General features: G+C 45.0%; 1 protein-coding gene and 3 long non-coding RNA genes across 10 annotated transcripts in view; 2 read left to right on the top strand and 2 right to left on the bottom strand.

The window, feature by feature from the left end:
• The window catches only part of LOC128895402 (uncharacterized), a 22,179-nt gene extending 20,255 nt beyond the window's left edge, over window positions 1-1,924 (top strand). The window contains exons 4-5 of the long non-coding RNA XR_008461781.1: window positions 1,355-1,572; window positions 1,810-1,924. This is a non-coding gene — a long non-coding RNA (uncharacterized LOC128895402). The remainder of the gene's footprint in view (window positions 1-1,354; window positions 1,573-1,809) is intronic.
• Window positions 1,793-3,763, bottom strand: LOC128895403 (uncharacterized). The gene is made up of 3 exons (XR_008461782.1): window positions 3,634-3,763; window positions 2,897-3,164; window positions 1,793-2,733 (listed from the first exon to the last, which is right to left on the bottom strand). It is a non-coding gene; the product is annotated as an uncharacterized LOC128895403 (long non-coding RNA).
• Window positions 2,918-5,896, top strand: LOC128895401 (uncharacterized). Of its 2 annotated transcripts, none has more exons than XR_008461780.1 (3): window positions 2,918-3,052; window positions 3,133-3,415; window positions 3,746-3,883. It is a non-coding gene; the product is annotated as an uncharacterized LOC128895401 (long non-coding RNA). The 2 variants fall into 2 exon arrangements; XR_008461779.1 differs by lacking the exon at window positions 2,918-3,052 and adding an exon at window positions 5,776-5,896 and having other exon boundaries at window positions 3,155-3,415; window positions 3,746-5,692.
• A 2,022-nt stretch (window positions 5,897-7,918) lies between these two features.
• LOC128895391 (amyloid beta A4 precursor protein-binding family B member 1-interacting protein) overlaps window positions 7,919-19,623 on the bottom strand; it is a 146,555-nt gene continuing 134,850 nt past the window's right edge. For all 6 annotated transcript variants that reach the window (XM_054157937.1, XM_054157936.1, XM_054157938.1 and 3 more), the window contains 7 exons: window positions 17,645-17,815; window positions 16,503-16,658; window positions 16,170-16,403; window positions 15,864-16,093; window positions 15,102-15,764; window positions 14,622-14,993; window positions 7,919-14,508 (listed from right to left, as the gene is read on the bottom strand). In XM_054157937.1, coding sequence (XP_054013912.1) covers window positions 13,120-14,508; window positions 14,622-14,993; window positions 15,102-15,764; window positions 15,864-16,093; window positions 16,170-16,403; window positions 16,503-16,658; window positions 17,645-17,815 — 3,215 coding nt within the window. In that variant the 3' untranslated portion in view covers window positions 7,919-13,119. The remainder of the gene's footprint in view (window positions 14,509-14,621; window positions 14,994-15,101; window positions 15,765-15,863; window positions 16,094-16,169; window positions 16,404-16,502; window positions 16,659-17,644; window positions 17,816-19,623) is intronic.

Below are 19,623 nucleotides of genomic sequence, written 5' to 3'. Positions count from 1 at the left end.
GCAAGGGAAAACGGGCTGGTCGACGGGGGTGGCGGGATCGGGAGGGTGGAGGCTCGAAGGAGGACCTCGAAGTCCGGCTCGCCGAGCTGCCCCTTCAGCTACGCACGTTCACTCTCACCTCCTCCACCTACGATCTCCTCCTCTTACATTAGACGCGCTGCAGGGGTGCTCAACCGATGGAAAACTCTCTCCCTCAAGATGGAAGAGGCTTTATCAAACTGTCTTCGCGATTTAGTTACTCACGAATTAACTATATCTTTTCCTTTTCTCTTTACATATTTAACGTCGCATCAACCTTTGGTTATTAGCGACTGTCCGATATCGTTACTTTGAAGCTTCGTTGTTTATCGAAATTCTTGAATCCTGAAAAGAATCGCCCCAGAAATAACGTCCGATTGATCAGTTCACGTTCGTCTGAAAATCCTAATGAGGTTTCCCCGAGTTGAAAAAGAGGTTTAATTCGAAAAGGATAGAAATGGTGATCCGTAAGAGGAGAATTGAAATTCCAAGTTCTTCGTCGATTCTCAGAGCCGTTCGGCGTTTAATGAATAAATGGCGAGTATCCACGGTGGATGGGGTGAAAAGGGGTGAAAATCGAAGACAGCCACGCCCTATGAAGGTGAAACAAAGAAAAAAATCGCGACTCGCGACCCGTAGAATCCCGGAAGTCCACGCGTGGAAACGAGACGCATTTCGAGGGTATCAGGGCCAAGGTTTATTAGCTGCGGATCAGTTTCAGTAACCAGACTTGGTGTCGAGTGTTTACAAGTGGTCTGTAGTAGTGCTCGTAAAACGTGAATATAAACGGACGGCGAAAGTGTTGCCTTCGCTTGAAAGCACGACTCGTTTCATCGTTACTCTTTCCTGTTGCTCAATTTGTCAACACGCGAACGAGTTGCTGCCGACTGACGATCGCTGTGTCGATTTAAAATATTGACTAACATCCATGTATGGATATGTCATTGCCGCAATGGATAAGCGGACAGATGTAACAAATATATTATTTTTCCGTCGATCTCGCGATTTCCCCACTTCGAACAAATTAATTCGTCCCTGAAGAGGTTAATCATCGGTTCCAACGCGCCCCGTCTCGTTCAAAAAGCGGTGGTCTTGCGAACCACCCCTTGCAAGATCCGAGCAGATAGCAGCGGCACGAATTTACATACTGACGAAAGTTGCCCGGCTGGTTTCCAATTATCAGCGTTGGAAAATGGAAATGCCGAGGCGGCCACGTTCCCGCCAGCCACCGAATTTCACTTTCCACCCTCCACGACCGTTGTGCGACCGCCGCGCGTTGTTCCGTCCTATCTTCCAACGCTATAAATTAATACTAATCTCGGCATCCGTTGTGCAGGCCTGCTCGGTCACGGGGTAGGATGCGAGGGGGTTTCAAGGGTGGCCGACGGCCGCCTTTGGATTTATTGGGATTCGAGTAACTCCATGCGACGTTATCGTGCGCCGTTCCTCCGAGTCAACCGTGGTCGCCACTGACCTCTTCAAGTTCCACCGAAACACGCTGCGAACCCCACGCTCTTCGAAACGTTGAAATTGTTGCGAGATACGCATCGCGGGGTTTGAAATTGAAAATTTGTTTGATTTACTTAATCTCGTTACAATTTTTTATGTGATTAATGGAGTTAAGCGATTTGTGTACGGTTCATTTAATTTCGATTTATTTAAATAAGTAACAGTGGAATTCGACAATAACATGCTTCAAAATTACTGTCTTAAAATGCGCGATCTTAAAGATATTGTATAATTGAATTTAGATACTGTTTGTACAACGGAAGTATTTATTTTTCCCTTCAGAAGAAACACAGAATGATTGAGATCCAAGGAGGGCGATAAAATAACGCTGGGGAAGGACGAGCAACTTTATCGTTCTTATGGCGTTATCTTATTAAGGATGAGCTGGCGGGGTGCATGGGAGAGACGGTTAGTAGCACGCGAGGGTGAAAAATGAAGAAGAGACGAGAACCTACCCCACGGACCATCGGTCATCGCCGAAAACCGCCCCATCGTTCTCTCCTTCCTTCTTTCGCGATATCAGCCAGTAATGAATCTGTCACAGCACCACGAGATTTCATTTCCTTCCTGGAGGACGTCGAGCCTAGCCTGAAGTGATTTTTATGATTCCGGAGCGTCCAGTGTAAGCTTTAGGGGTAGTTCAAGGGCGTCGTATTACGTCAAAATCCTCTCAACGTAAGATTAATTGCATCAAAGTCGTTCTCTTCGAGTAAAGCGTAAATCTTTCACGTTTAATTGTGATCGCGTACACTTTCATTTAAGATAAAGTCAGATGGATTCTATAGCTTGCGTCGATGTATCGAGTGGTCGACGTTCCGGCAATTGAAATCAACCCCGACCTTCGCCATCTCTCGTCACGCCAGCGACCCCGAAGAAGCTCGCGAGGGACGGCTGTTCTTGAGGAAGGAGCCGAACATAGCGACCCAGTCCCAAAGACTTTGACCCACATCATATCGCTCGTTTTTGCCTTCGCCTCCTTCACCTTCCCAGTTCCTTCCCTCCCGGGACTATTATCTTAATCCCATACATCCACTTTAAGAGGCGTTCCGTCCGAACGAAGCGACGCCGACTACTTCCGTGGTTTCTAGATGAAATCCTTCTGCCTTTTCTTTTCAGGATTAATCATCCCTTCGGACGAATCGATTGAAACGAGGGGCTCTTGGAATCCCTGGAAATGATGCTCCATCGAGTGTTTTGCACTCTCGGCTGGAAAATGGGGGATAGTCTTTCAGTACCCATTTATAAATACTACTCTCGGATCTGGATATACCCGAAATGTGTTACGTTTTAACGAATATGTTTAAAACTATATTAGGTTGTCCAAAATTAACAGCGATTTTTTTTCGGTTTACAAATAAAGCAAACTCACCATAAACTCGCCGAAGTAGGTGTCCCCGTAAACACGGAGCTTTGTAAATTGGGCCGAAGTTGACTCTACAGCGACGACTACCGACTTTTATCGAGGATCTACGGTGAACAAAGATCGTATACCCGTGTCGTCGGTGTCCTACTTGAAAAGTTATTCGTAAGCCTGGGTGGGCGCACGTGCGACGAACTCTCATAAATTAGAGATGCTCGATCGCCCAATTAATACGATGTTTCCAGTGGCAGACGATCGACGAGCAGGAGAGAAAGCGCTGAAAGAAACGGTGGAAGCCCCCGGCTAAAAATCGAAGAGGACGCATATCGTTGGTCGTCGCGAGCAGAAAAGAGACGGGACCAGGGTTATTGCTCAAATGTTGGAGGAGCCAGCGTGTATACGCGTCGGGTGCGTGAACCGCGGCATAAATTAAATTAGCATAATGCCAAGCCACCGAACAACAAAGTAAAAAGCCGCAACAACGTGGGAACCGGCCGAAAACGGGCATTATCTTTCAATTATCTGGAAGTAAGACTCCGTCGACTGGACCCTTCCATCTCAAACTATTGGCCCATTCTGAAAGGTTCTGCTTCTTTTTTCTGCGTCACGCGAGTTGTACGCATTGTTATTTTTAAACATTACATGTACGTTACTTACACGCGTGATATTACGAGGAATTAGTTTGAAAGGGATAATGTTGCTTTGTGGATTGAATTATTAATAAATATGTTTGAGGGTATCGTTACCTTTTAAGCGGTTCAGAATCGATGAAGCTTTCAGGGTGACCTAATACTCTCGTTGAACAGCAGCTATTGCGAAAGCCATGTCGCTGATACGAAACGTATTTAATTGTTCTAGGTGTTTCACGGTGTTTCCTTGGGATGGTAATCCGCGAGAGAACTTCGAGGAAACAAGCCCGCAACGTTTATGCGCGTGGCTGGGGATGGTGGTCATTAAAGGGGATGGAACAAACGTTTGTGATGATTGTGGGACAGTAGAATTTGGTCATACTTCACTTGCGAGGTCTCTTTAATTCGATGGTAAAACAAATCATCTTAAATATGATAGCAGTTTGAATCTTGCATCTCCTTAAATTATGTGGCATCACATTATCAGTAGTTGATACGTCAACGTAATTATTTTTATATTATATTATATATTTATATTATATAAAGGAATTGTCATTCCTTTAGCTCTTGTAAGTGTACAAGGTAATATGTAATTAATCAACGTACTCATCATCTCGAGAACCGTAATCGTAATCACTCTTGTCGAGTAGAAGCCATTCCAGAGACATAGAAACTGTTTCCACGTCGAGTACAGTATTTAATCCCTCTGTTGGGGTACTTACACATTCGCAATTTCCACTTTCGAGCATTATGCATAACTCCCGCGAGCTAAGTATGTTATTATACGAGTGTGTTATTATGCGGAAAAGGATTCATTTCTGCGTGACGACACTCAAATTTATACTACCGCAGCGGGCAAAGCGAACTCACCGCAACGAATATCGTCTTCAGGGGTTGGGACGGGAATTCAAGTGTGCATGGAGACCACCGGCGTGCTCTTTGGGTCTTCTCAATCGTTGTTTCCGATGAAAAAACTCAACGAAAATTAATACGGCGCGTCGACCGTTCGACTAAAATCGGCGAATTAAAATATATTTAAGAGTGGACCGTTCGAAGCAACATTGGTGAAAATATTTACATATTCTTCTTTAAAGATCGTTACCAGGGCGTGCCTTTGCAACAGTTATTTATGCTATTGACACGTCAGCTTCTTGGAATCCCGTACAAACTGAGTACAATACGAGGGAGCAGTGCTCAAAGGCGTCGAAGAGTTAGAAACACGTAAGAGTTTATGGATAACCTGTTTCCACTTATGAAAATGTAATTAAACCAAAGGGTTATACCGTTTTAAGGGAGAGGATGGATTCTCCTACCTTTCGTTGCTCCACGAAATCCGAATTTACGTGACCGCAAGAGCTGAAAAGAATACGTGCACCGCAAACGAGTAGAGTCCTGCCAGATGGATCGCGATCCAGGCAGAAATGCGAACCGGGACCACCAACGTGTATGTTGAAGGATTCCCTGAGAACGTTTCATGCTAATAAGACCGCGAGTCGCGCAAGACCAAACACCAGATTTATCTCTCGGCCCGAGTAGCCAGTCACTTTTCGTCCATTCCAACTTGATTACCGAAACCAGCTGGATAGAGAAGGGTTGCGCATCAGGTACATCCAATTTAATTTACATGAGAGTAGATGACAAGTGAGTGGACACTCCAGACTGTGTTCGGTTTATCCAGTAGGAAACATACGTGTAAGATGGTCTAGCTTGGTATATCTTTCAATCAGGCACGAGACTGTTGCACTAACAAAAAGAAAAGCAAAGTAATGATATACTGATCACCTTAGACAAATGGTAAGTTAATTCGCCGACGATTTCGCGACCGTGGAATCGGGTTCACGGGACTCACGATTACGAGTTTAAGGTAGCCGACACTCGAGTAGCGTCGGCGGCGGCAAGCTGGACTCCTCGTAAAATTATCGGTAATAAAATCGTGATTTACGTCCATGTTCCTGGAAAGCGGACCGCTCGAAATCGTTCCGCTATCCTGTCCGTTCCCCTGCCGCTTTTATCTCTTCGTTCATTCGTGGCCAGGATGGCTGTGCGAGGACGACATCGCCAGACACCGAAGACGCTTTGACCTTTCGCGTTCATTTTCAGAATATCCGAAAGAAACGTGTTCAACCTCGTTGCCGCCCTCAATGGCCTTCTGGCTTCATTGTAAAGGCAGTTTACGGTGTATATCTCAATTCTTCTCGTATCGAAAATATCAGGACCACGTATTATACTTTTAACTGCATAATAATATGTATAATACAGATCCCAACGTGGATGGACGTGGGTGAGTGTGGGTGTGCGAGAGTCGCCGTGGGTGGACGTACCTTAGCCTACGAGGTGACAACCGAATCGACAAACAGACCAGACCCAGTTGCTCTATAACAAGGGCACGACTGCGCCTACGAGATGCTAACCGAAACGGCACGCAGGCTAGTAGCGGTTGCCGCATAACAGGAGCACCTCGGCCCCTACGATGCAGCAACCGAAACGACATACAATGCAGTAGGGGTTGCCGTACAACAGGGGCACCTTGATCCACGCCTGTCATGCGGCAACCGTGACTACAAACAGGCTAACATCGGTTGCCACACAACAGGGGATCCGCGGCACCTACGAAGCAGCAACCAAGACTACAAGCAGGCAAGGAACGGTTGCTATAAAACAGGGGCATACTTCGCGCCGATGTTGTAACTAATTTTTCTATCACCTCTTAACACCTTCTAACATCTCCTAACACCTTCAAACATTTCTTGACATCTCCTATAAAGCCTCTGATATTTCCTAACGCCATGCTGTTGTGCGGCAATCCACAGTTACCCGCGTATCGGTTCGGTTGTCTTCTCGTAGGCGTAGATGTACCCATGTTTGCGACAACCTCTCCCAGCTGTTTTGCCGTTTCGGTTGTTAATCTGTAGTCTACGCGTATTCGATTTCACAACTACTACGTTGAATTAAATAATACTTGAAATGGTGTCTTTAAACGTTAAGACTTAAACTATAAGGCTTAAGGACATTCGAAATGAAAGAGATGTAGACATTTTTCGGACGGTTTCCGATGAAGGAGGATGCTACCCGATGGAGGAGGGCGTAAACGTTCGAGGGTCGCGTATAACGTAAACGCAAAGTATAACACACGACTCCCATAAGTCGTAAAAGGAACCTATAAAATTGCCCACGGCAACGTGGTAGCCGGCAATTTCATATATCTACGTCAATTCCATCTAGTTATGAGACAACGCAGACGAACGCAACGTATTGGTCCACGTTTACGAAAACGGCAACCACGAAGAGGGATTACTTACCTATCGAAACGAAGAGCAGGCTAATGTAATTCTCCCCGGCGCAACGAACCGTGTTATCCATGATCATTCTCTGTTGACGCTCGGGGTGACACTGAAAGTGGAACTGAGAAACTCTGGACGTACCCCACCACTATCAAACTCTGCAATTACATTTAAAGGTGGGGTACTACAGAATTTTTCCGAGCAATTTTTACCTTTTTTTTTTTTTTTTTTATTAAGATACACTTGTCAAAGTAGAGGTTATAATAAAGTTAGTCTTAGAAAATAAAATTAATGGACAGCCCATAAAAATGTTTATGAAGTTAATGAAATTCTTTATTTAACGCGAAGCTGGGTCAGGAATGTCCGACGTACTCGTTCCACGTAGATTGTAATAAAATTTTCGTTGCTCTTTGGCAGTCCGTTTTTATAATCACGCGAGTCGACGGTTTTAAGGTTGGAAATTCATTGATAAAGCGTCGAGGCACCGAAAATGGATGTTTAATTTTTTATCGGATACCAGAGACGAGATATTGCGTTATACGAGCATCGGGTTTATGCAAAGAAAATCCAATAGCCGAACAGTTTATGCGTACTTGCGCGACGCGACCCTCGCGCGGCACCGAAATATTAAAAAACGGGGCTTTTTTATTGGAGCGTTTTATGAACAGCAACGAGGACTGTTTTATCACTTGCACCCGGTTGGAAACCAAGACCGTCGCCCGATACGAAATTTCATTGAAAAATGCGCATGTGATTGCCACCTGGAAATTCCAGCGTGAACGAAAATATTCCATGAATTGTATCAAGGTTACTTCGTTCGGTTTCGCAAGTTTTCATTTGAAAAAAAAAAAAAAACGAGATGCCTCAATAGACTAACGATTAAGTGAATCGCTATCGAGGAAATTGATTCTTCGTCGAATCGATTGGAAAGTTTCCTTCTTCAAAGCTGGTTCCTGCTTGAGATACTAGATGGCTACTGCATCCACTCGCTGATAATATTTCTCACAGTAGAGAACTATAATTTAAAAATACATGCTTAGTATAGATAATCGTGTTTAAAGAATTAAATTGAACGCGCGGCTATAAATCTGTAGCAGGAATAAGGAAGATATCGACGATCATTGAAATATACCAAAAATTTATTTACATAAAAAACATGAATATAATACCTATAATATTTCAACTGCTGCGCATTTATTATTATTATTTTTTTTTTTTTACGTTTTCCACCCGGTATCATACCCAAACAATCGGCGTCGAGATAGGTTCTCCAAAAATGAATATCGGTATTGTCGCAATTTTAACGTCGCAATAGTCGAACGAAATGAAACAACCATTAAACGGATCTAAACTCTAAACTTTAAACTCTAAACTATACTTAAAAGGAAAATGTAATCGATAAGATGCAAACACGGTATCCAAAGGGTCACGTTCGTTCAACGAAACGCAGTCGGAGTCCTCCGTTCGCAACGCTGGATTCCCTTTTCTTTCTCCGTCTTTCCCGCCGATATATTTTCCTCGCGTTCGAAATCCGAGAGAAAAGAAGAAAACGAAGCTCTCGTTTTTCCGTCGTCGCAAATATAGTACGTTCCTTTTTTTTTTTTTTTTCATATTAATCGAATCAGTCGCGAGTGCGTGTTCCTCGTCGACGATCATTTATTTGTTTAATTCTTCTTTGCACTTCCGTTCGTTATAATATTTACAAAAGACGTACGTACAACACAGGATACATGCTCGATCAGAGAAAGAAACGAAGGTAAAGTACAACGGATAAACATAATTCTCTCGTGGTCGCGCGGTCAACGACTCTCGATTCGTTACAATCGCCTTCCGTCTCCCTAGACTACCCTCTCTGGCGAACATTGGCGACTTCCGGTCGTTACGAATTTCCCCGGTTGGACTCGATCCCTCTCGCGAGGGAATTCTCGATATTCCGGTCAATCATGCGATTTTTAGCGATCAGAAATGAGCAAAACGGTTGAAACTAGATGAAACATCGGAATAGCAAATAAAAGAGAGAATTTTTGATTCGTTAGTTCTTTTATAAAAATTCTAATCTGACTTGTAAAATGAAACTGTATTTACGCCGAGCAAATAAAAATTATGCATTGGTTATATCGTGTAATCTATTTTGCGAATAAAACTCTGCCCACTTCTGATCCAGTAAAGTCCATAGATCTCTATTTTTGTATAAAAAATTCTCGAGGAAATTCTCGATCATTTCCCTCTGTTATTATATAGCTTCATAAAATGTGGATTTCGAGAGATAATTTTGAGTATGCAAGAGTAATCAATGTTGCAGCTATTTGTATTTAAAATGATTCATCGAAAAATTCTAGAAGTGTCTTCGCAAGAGATTACATTACGAAATACTAAACATTATCTGTATAAATACTTAAGTAGAATTAGTGACACATTACCTCAGGTTGAGAAGAGAATTACCGTAGCAATGATATTGTAGTTTAAAAATGAAGAACAGGACGACTGTTTGTATAACTTTTCTTTATTATCTTCCTGTGCTCTATTCCGCCTCGGTCGTGGCCACATTTTATGAAACAAACGCGTCTTCTAGATTTTCGAATTCGTAACTGCTGGTGTTGGGAATCCAGAACACAACTCCTTTCAAGTTATTACCCAAAATTATGTCACTTTATGTTACTAAAAATTTACAGATTAAAAGTCACAGGACAAAAGTAGATATTAACATAGTGTCGAAAGAGGCCTTAAAATTTGAATAAAAACATCGAAGAGTCAGCCCTCTGTAACCCAACTAGTTAGCTGAAGATTTTATTCGTTATAACTTTCGTTATTTCCAAGAAGCTTCGTCACGTATAATTTTCGCATCTATACGCCCCTTTTTTCATTAATTCAGCGTATCTCCTACGGTTTCGAAAATGACAATTATACGACGGAACTCGAAATAAATAAAACAAACTTACAAATAATACAAACGGTTAAAATGTCGTCCAACGCGACTGAGTTACAAAGGGTTGAGGGCAGAAAATTCCTCTCTGTGGGTGTTCTGTTGAAACGCGCGTATCGACCTATTTTCAATTACTCTTTTCGTTCGTAACACAGTGTCGAGAGTAAACATTTCCTCCCATTACATAAACGCCGTATTTAGAACTGAACATCGACCTGTACTCTATTACTCTTTTAATTCTGGAACAGAGCATTAAACGTTAAAAATTTCTCTGTCGATGTTTGGTTAGAACTGTACGTTGATCCATTCTCTGGTACATCTATCATTCTCAAGCAATACAGTGTTGGGAATCAAAAGTTCCCACTCCATCTCTCTCTCTCTCTCTCTCTCTCTCTCTCTCTCTCTCGGTTCACGTTGAACTAGAACCGAACGTGAATCTCTTTTTCGTCACCCAAAGAGTGTTACAGGTTAAAAAATCCTTTCCATTAGGATGCATATCCACCGACTTTCTACTACCCCTTTCATCCGTCAACGTAATAGCAAAACGATGAATTAACATTTCCTCTCCTACTGATGTCGAGTTAAAACTGAACATTGGACCCATTTCTCTACTACTCTTTCCGCGGAGCAAGGATAAAAATAAATCCCTTTCGTTGACGTTCCAACAGGAACCGCTCTTTCATCTCGAACATCCATGGTAAAGTATCAGTTTGGCACTATCAGGTCCAGGAAGTTGGCGTGACAGAAAACCTAGTCTAAATCAATAATCTCATGCCATTAGAGGCTGTTTTCTACCTTACTTTCAACAAATAAAAATAACAACTGAATTATTATCAAAGAAAAAAAAAAAACAAAAATCTCATTAAAATATATTCAAAAAAGGTTACGAACCCAAATTTCATTTCGACCTAATTATTCCTTCCCATAAAAAAAAAAGGTTTCGCGATTTTCAGCCTGAAGTACCAAACTGTCCTCTTAAGAAACTCTCCATAATGGCGGCAGTGTGACTTCGAATCGACCATCTCTAGCGAGGAAAAGCCTGCCAGGACTGAGGTCAAGATTCCGTACGTTTAATCCCTCGAAAAAAAACGTATATATATATATACGTTAGCAATATTCATTTACCGTTACTATTATTGGTTTAGTTTGATTGGACCGCGAGCAAACAATTACGAGTTACAGTTAAATCGGCATCGGCCGTGTTAGCGTCGATTGATCGTCGTATAACGCGTGGGTGGCTCCGCCGCAGGGGTCTCGCGTGTCCTCGTGTGAGAAGATTAGAGAAGTGACGCCAAGAGAGGCGTTGGATACGCTTAGAATAGTCTCCCCTCGAACGTTTAGCTTTTATCAAAATTGGGTAGTAGAAAATATCGCATCTCGGGTCCCCTGGTTATTCTTAACGTTGTAAAAACCACTGGACTCCACGAGACTCCTCTCGAAACGCGACGGAGAGGTTTTTCGGGGGTTCGATGTCCTCGATGGAGCACGACGGACGAGGATCCTGTCCACGTCGAAGGCTCGAAGACACGAACGCGCGAGGACTCGGTAGAAATTCGTGGATACAAAACGGTTAGATCGTTAGCGGCGGGCAAAACGTTTCAGGCCCTCGGTCGTTGCTGAAAATTCCATTGGCGAACACACACACACACACACACCGTCACAAGTGTAAATGGCAGCGCAGAATCCCGTTCCTCGTTTGGAGGAACGATACGATCACCTTTTGCATCGATATTTCTGGTGTACAAAAAACTGATACGGTGGAACGTGTGACGTTACCTCGACGATGTATAAAATTAGCGGATCATCCTCGTTCGGTCGACGGCGTCGCAGACTTACAAGTGAAATGCACCGAGTCATCGTGTTAGGGCGATTGGACGCCTAGGGTCATCCTGTTCCGTTTGTAAAATCGTTATAAATTCAAGCGTATATTTACATTCGAGCGAGCGGAAGTGGTCGAGCCGAGAATCGTTTCGCGCTCGAATATTGAAACGTTGGTCGTCGATAGTCTCTCGACTCGATGCGGGTCAATTGTAGCGTCCGCGATCGACAATCCTACATCTATCGACGATCCTCGAGGTCTTCTGCTGTCGACTCTATCGATGATCTAACGGAAAGCCAGCGAAACGGGAACGGAAAGATGATGAAAATGGCATTTAAAACGAGATCTCAAGTTCCAGCGTGAAACGTTAGGAGAAGCAATGATCGCGTAAAGATTCCGAATGTCTCGAAGAGCTTATAGAACCGCGCCAGGGCGTTCGCTCGAGGTCCATCGAATAGATTTAAGCGTTATCGCGTCCATATCGCATTGGATAGTTCGAATTGCGCGTTATCGTCTAAACATACAGCATCAAAGTCGATATATTGATATAAACGCTCATACGTGTTTCATTTATATACATGCACACCTATGTAACGAGGATTTAAGAAACAGAAACGCGTCGTCGTGTCCCGTGAACAAGCGTTCCTCTCGTTCTCCGTCTCGCGTGATTAACGAATCACGAAGTGTTCTTTACAAAATCGTTCATCACCTGTCTTGATCTCTCGTTATTTCCCGCTCGTCTGTTTCCTAAACAGTGGAAAACACGCGAAAACGTCCTTCCGCCCCGTTTGACTCGGACACATCAGAGATACAGCCCGCCAGAGATCGCAAACGCCATTTCACTTTACGATTATCCGAAAAGTCGCTGCCGTGGTCCATGGCGAGCCTAACTTACACACAGTCTCACGTGCTTTAAATTCGATATCGTTGCGTCCTCCTCGAACGTCCCGTGATCACGGGAAACAAAAGTGGGAACTTAAGACTTATATATCACATCCTCAACATGTGCGGCAGTGTTTCCCTTACGTTCTAGTTGAACGGCCGTCGATACGTCGGCGCTGAGATTGATGTTTCGACATCGGACTCGATAACCTAAAGCTCCATCTCGTTAAAAAAAATTCCCTATTCGACGACCAATCCTCGCGACAATCGTACGATGGTTTATTGGCAGTATCCGATCAGACTTTCATCTTCGAAATCCTAAATTTACATCGATTATCCTATTAACGGGGCTGGTTGTTCGGGTAGATAAAAAGGATTTCCAGCCAAGCTGATGATTTGGCCATGCAAACTCTGACGTGCACGCAAAGCCGAATGGTTTGTCTTCAAGGATAATCGTCGGATCCCCTTCTCTCTTCCCTGGACGTTCCCCTCTCCTCATCGAACGGCGGCGCACAGCGACGCGGAGGACGATCTACGCGTGGACTCGATACCAGGACCTCGAAACGGTGACCAAATCACAGAACAAAGCGAATTCCTCTCTTTTTCTCTCTTTCTCACCCTTTCTCTTAGTCCTTCCACCAGCTGCACAGACAGCAATACCATCTCCTTTCGGGATGGGGCTGAATTATCTGCTATTGTCAGTGCATCGCTCTGGTGGTGGTCAGATGCGTGGTCTCTGCCCTCTTCGGAGGCGGTGGCGGTGGTCTTCGTTTGCTGGCGATGGCGTTAACTATATTGATACTGCGATTCTCGTCGGCGAACCTGACAGTGGATTGCCTGGCGGGACTGGAGGCGTATTCCACGGGCGCGTGAGGATCCGTCGCGTACACGTTCTCGTAAAGATTGTCGGCTCCGTAGTGCTCTTGGACCCAATTCGACACGTTCGTTTCTCTGTAATCCGCTACGGCTGGAGGTGGATCGCGAAAACCGAGAACCTCGTGGGGAGTGGTCGTCGAGTCTAGTTTGCATTTCTGTGCCACCTGCCACTTTTTCCTCATCACTCGCTGCAGATCCTTGAGGAAATCACCAGGGGGTGCCTGATCGGAGGCGGCGAGCTTTTTCGGTGATGTGAGCCTCGTGCTATCGGATCTCCTCGGTGGCATCGGTTTCCTCTGAGGCAGGGCAGGACTACCTGGCTCCTGTTGCGGGGGAAGATTGAACGTGATCTTCTTGCCGGTGCCAGTCTTGGATTTAGGCGACGTAGGCGGTTCCTGGATGGTCACCCTGCGCTGGGGCTGTGGACTTGAGGCAGCTTTCAACTCCGCCAGGTAGGGAGGAGCAGCGTAATGGCTCGAGGTTTGCTTCATGGCGCTACGTCGTACCGTGTCCATGTTCGGGTTCGGCCTGATCGGCTGAATCGTGTTGTGTTGGTGCACGGTCTGGTGGCTTCCGTATACAGGTTCGCCTTTAGAGTTCTGTCTGGTGAGACTCTGGGAAGTGGTGTGCTGTTGTTGGGATCCGTAAGCTGGCGGAGGAATGAATGGCGGAGGAGAAGCGAAGCCTGGCGAACTGGGAGCGTAGGTTGGCGTGCTCGCGTTGGAACCTGGATAAGAACTGTGGGGAGAGGACACCGAGTTCGCGGTGTTGTTCGCGTGGTGAGCGTTTTGCACGTTGGCGTTGTAATTCTGGTTGTTCTGAATCGTCGAATTGTTTTGCAGCGAGTTACTCGAGTACATCTGCTGATTAGCCGGCTGTCTCGATGGGGTATGGGTAGGTGTGTTCTCGGGGGTTATGGAGTTCGTGGGCGTAGACTGTTTCGGCCTTGCGCGACGAATCGTTCCTGTTTCGCCTACTAGGGGACTGGGAGGTGGCGGGAGTGATGCTAAGCTCAACGACGATCCGGAAAGCTCCGGAGTGTTGCACACTGGGATCTCACCAGGTGCTGGAGGAGGTGGCAGTGAATCCAGAGAGAGGTTCGATCGGAACATCTCTGGTGGGGGAGGAGGAAGCGGCTCGCTATCGGATTCTGCCTCTTCGGCAACTCTTGACGGTGACGGTGGCGGCGGTAACGACGTAATCGAATCCATCTGTAAGACATAATTGAGTTAATGGCTATCCTCGGAGGTAAGACAAAACATATAAAACTCAGAGGTATATTCCTTAACCTCTCCTTGAAGAAATGATCATGACTGGTACTCACCATACATGTCGGTATGGGGCTCGTTGGCGTCTTCGACTCCTGAGGCTCTGTTCTGTTATACCCCATAGGACTTGCCCTTTCTCTAACTGGTGTACCCGGAGGCACAGGGCTAACCGGAGTCGCATTCCCTGATCGATGATGTCTTTTCAGTGTTCCAGAACCGTCCGAGTCGGTGCCACTCCGTCTTCGACTGTGCCTTCTGGTCAACGTGCCCGATCCGGAACTTGTAGGACTGGGGCAGTCTGGCTCGTCTCGAACAGTCTCGCCCACCTCCTTCAACTGTCTGGTGATGGATGTAAGGGGGAGTTTTGGGTTCATCGAGGGTTTTCTCTTTATCGTTCCCGTTGGAAATTCGCCACACTCGAAAGCCACCTGCGATACAATAATTTAAAAAATGTATTAAAGTACTCGTATCTTGCAGAAATGCCGATACATTTATTTAATACTAGAAACAATTATCCTACAAACTTGGACAAGTACCTCGCAACTACTGGGTGCTCCGTCCGACAGACACCCACTCGAACTCGAGCTGCTGGCTCTGCTCAGCCTTCCATCGTTATTGTAACTCTGTCGTTGCTCCGGATTGTAACTCTGTCTCTGACTGTCGTACTGCCTGGCGTTAGCAGTTTCCACGTTGTGTCTCGAATTCTCCGCGAACTGTCGTGCATTGTCATTGCTCGTGTTATAGTGAGCTTGACTTTGAGGCGGGACGGCGATCGAGCTAACGGAACAGGATCTGGCGTGTGCCAGCATGTCGAGATCCTCCTGTGCCAGTTCGTCGACGAGGGTTCTGTAATTCTCCATCAGCTGTCTGCCATACTTGGCTATCCTGATTCCAACCATCCATCGTTCCAAGGACGCGTTGTCCTCCGCGCAGAGAAACTTTATGTACTTGGTGGATTTCGGTTGCTGCAGTCTGGGATGCTTCACGGCGAAGCAGAAATCCGTGGGCGCTTTGTACTTCTTCTTCCAGCCGACTCCGTAGTAGATTTGGTTCACGTCGAAGGTCGCCAGACAGACCAGGTCACGCGCGGTGCGGGCCTTTTCTTTTGGCCAATAGTAGAGGCCGGATGCTCGTAGGATGAAGTGATACCTTTTCCAGCCCTTCTTGCCGTCCGACTTCAAGTACAGTGGTCCCTCGACCTAGGAATCACACCATAGTTGGAAAAACTATCGAGCTAGAAGGTAAGTTACGACGGAAATTCGATTTTAGGTGGTGTCTCGACATCAGGGACTAGTTACCTCGGGCACACCGACGTTACTGCTGGAGAAGAATTCCTCCAGGAGTATATTACGCGAATGATCATCGTATTCACCGCTAGACCTATCGGACGGGCCCAGAAGGTACCTCTCCGGGGTGAAAAACAGCTGTGTTTTGTCGGGCCTCTCGACGAAGAGCAGTTTGTTCTTCGAGTCCCTCGTCCATAATAAGAGATTCTCCACCAGCAGCTCGTGATCCTCGTATACCCTTTCTGTAAATAAAAATCACGATTTAGAGGTGTTCGTAATGTTCGAATCGATGAAAAGTCGATGAGACGAGGAGCTTACCCATGAAGAGATCGGGCAGATGCTCGACGACTGCCCACTTGGGATCCATTGGCACGTGGTTCTTGTCGGCGAGGAGCCTACTCACGTGGGCCACGCTCATTCCCTCGTCCACGAGTAAACTTTTCCCGCTACCGTCCAATGTGAAGGCTTTGATGAAGAGCTTCTGAACGCTTGCCTCGCGCATTTTCTCCAGCGCCAATCGGATCTTCTCCGCCTTGACTCTGCTCGCAGCGTCTTTCAGGGGAAAATCAAATTATATAAAATATAGATATAATCGAACCGAACCGGAAATGTTTGGAAAATTACGGATCACGTTGGATAGGATAAACTCACCCATGAGTTGGTGAGATTGTTGCTGTGTGGCTGTGTGCATGGCGGTCTGGGGTGGTTTGTGCCCAGAGCCGCTGCTGCTCGCGGAACTCTCGCTGGACAACATCGACACCGTGTCCGAAAATGCGCTATCATTGTCAGGACTATCGGTGCGCATAGCTGAAACGAATATCCATCGCACGCGTTAAAGAAAGTCAGAGATACGACGTAGGTGTTTCTCTCAACCGAGCTTGATAAGCGTTCCGCGGAGCTAACGTCGATAGCAAAATAGATACCGATAGAAGAAACCAGTTAAATTAGTATTTTACATCGTTCGATTATGCGGGCAACTAGAATCAAACGGTGTGCTTATAAAAATTGAACGAGTCGAGCGTAACACTGCAATGATGCAATCCATGGAATTGCGAGTTGTGCGTTGAAATTAATTTCAGGGAATCGGTATGCTCGAATCTCCGGTAAGCAGCTTTGTTACGATCGATTCGTGTATCTAGAGAATTAAAAGTTAAGCGAAAGGCACCAATCTATCGAATCGCGACCGGAGGAGTTTGGACTTGGCTGATTTAATCTTAGTTCTCGCGATAGGCGTTTGGACTTGTGAACTTACGATATTAAAGATATATCGGATGTTGTTATAAAATTGAACGATTGTGTTCATATGTAACGGTATTGTGCTAAGTTTTAAAAAATACAGCAATTATAGACGATTAGCTCATACAAACAAAGATGTTCTGCTCAAATCGGATGTTATTGTAAATTACAATTATTCCCAGTGTCTAGTATCGCGAGTTAATAATAACTGATAGCATTGTGCTGAAATATTCATGATTGGAAACACACGAAGTGGCAATCTTGATAGGGCATCTTATCGACAGTTTGAAAGGTGAACGTTTGAACATCTGTTCTGGTAAGATGTGATTATTCGGATTACTGCTTATGTAATTCTAATACCGAGCAATCTTATGCAACATTGTACTCGCCCAGTGTTATGGACAGGTCTCTTTCAGTAGAATAAATTTATATAAATTTTTCAAAGATAAGTAATCTATGCTTCTCAAACTTTTTTTTTTTTAAACTACTCATTGTTTCGCTCTCCTTTTCCTACGGCCAAGCGAAGACGTTAAACGAAAATAAAATAAAGAAATCACCTCCTTCGTTCTTGCCGATATCGGTATTGTCGCCAGCTGTGATCCTGGTGCTGTTCGGTCGGCCCTGTCTCTGAGAATCCGGAGCTGGCGTGGCGGCGATGTCGCCGTCACAGCGACGCTCCAGGGCGCACAGCTCGCCGAGGATGGCGTCGAGATCGACATCTTGGGAATCTGCAACGATAGCGACAAACCTGTTAGCAAAGGAAAGGTGAAAATACTCTAATTAAATTACAGAATAAGACACCAGGTGATAATTTAATGTGAACATAAACTATTGTCCATGTACTACTTATTAATAAAATAAAAGAAACTTTCGGGACAACCTAATACAACGAACTGAACACACACAAGATTGCAAGGAGTACACTGCTCAGATATAATCGCGAGATCGAACCAGCGAATGATTGGTCGATTCGCGTGGACAAACGAATCGTAGTATCGATTAAAGTCGTCCGTTTCTCGGTGACTCAAGGACTTTCGCTGAATTGCACGAGGTCAGGTACACGAGCCGCGATCCGAGGCCTTGTTTCACGTTCGAGGAACAGGCGATCGGTTGGCGCGCGGTTACCAGATGACCGTACAATCGTACGGGCAATTAGCGCGAAACTGGTTTCAACGACGGATCGTTCATAATTCGCGTCGACCATTACCAGTTTCCAGCGACCGTAATCTTCGACCGCGGTCCCTCCTTCGATCCTCTGAAAACCGACGAGAACGTCGGACCGACGCGTGCCTCGCTTTTACTCTCGACAGTATGCATTCGGAGACAGATTCTCCCGATACGCACTCGGTTTGCTTCTGAGAAACCTAATTGCTTCAATTGCTCAAAGGAGGACTGCGATCTTCGGAGGAAATGATAGTGATCAGGACGTAGTCTCAGCGTCATGCATTATTCCACGACTCTCCGTAGGTCAATTATAAGCTTTACAAAAGATAAGCTAATAGTGAATTTCATCGGATTCCATTGGTGCCATTATGTAAATTTTATTTCTTTTGTAATTAGATAAGAACTCTGTCAATCCGCGGGTTTAGCTAACAATAATTACGCGTCGTCGTTGGTTTCTCGCTTTCTTTTATTCGACCGGTTTCAGGCGTTGCAAAAATCTTCCAGGAAGCGTCGCATACGAAATCGAAAGGTACAAGAACTCGACGATCTGAACACGGTTCTCCGCGTGTGCCTAGACTGCGCAGTGTAATAATTATCCTGGATCGTTACCCACACGTGATAATACCAACTTCGTTACGATAATTAACGATATTAGCTCGTACACGGTGAGGAACAGACGATTCCTTGGTGCTGGCGATATTATTTAAGTGGATTGCACAACTGTATTATGGTGTATATATATATATATACACACACTCCATGGACCAATTATAGTACAGGAAACTGCGATAAAACCTGGATAAAATGAAAGTAATTTAGTTCCTTCCACTGTTGATATTCGTCTAAAATAATATTAAACGAAGACGACAATTTATTATTATTTTTATTTTTTATATTACAAAACGGAATTTTTAAGAACAATATATATTATTTCATCGCATTTCTTAGATTTCTTAGAAGTTCTCTAGCATCCCAGGTACCAATTTTCCTTTACTAATTCATTACTGTCGTCATCGTTATTTTCCTGCTAAGAGAGCTCGAGATTCGCCCTCTTTTCATAACACGAATCGTAATTACCAGACGCCGATTAAAAAATGAGATTCCTGGGATTCGCGCGAAGGCGTTGAGACATTCCGTCACAAGAGTGCAACTAAGGGCACGTGTGTAGGCTCTCAATTCGGAGTTCTTTACACTCCGCTCTAGTGTACGCATAATTCGCTCTAGATACGCCTAAACAAGTCGTACATTCGCGTATAAGCACGAACGAGTACGGCTAATCCGAGGTGATCAATTACTTGCGAATTAGTGTCAAGATCGTGTTCAATTTGGAACGTGGAACCTCGTGCGAGCGAATCGAGTAAATACGTACCGC

Source organism: Hylaeus anthracinus, unplaced genomic scaffold, assembly GCF_026225885.1.
Source record: "Hylaeus anthracinus isolate JK02 unplaced genomic scaffold, UHH_iyHylAnth1.0_haploid 5, whole genome shotgun sequence".
Classification (NCBI taxonomy): Eukaryota; Metazoa; Arthropoda; class Insecta; order Hymenoptera; family Colletidae; genus Hylaeus; species Hylaeus anthracinus.
This window is presented reverse-complemented; position numbering and strand designations above follow the sequence as displayed.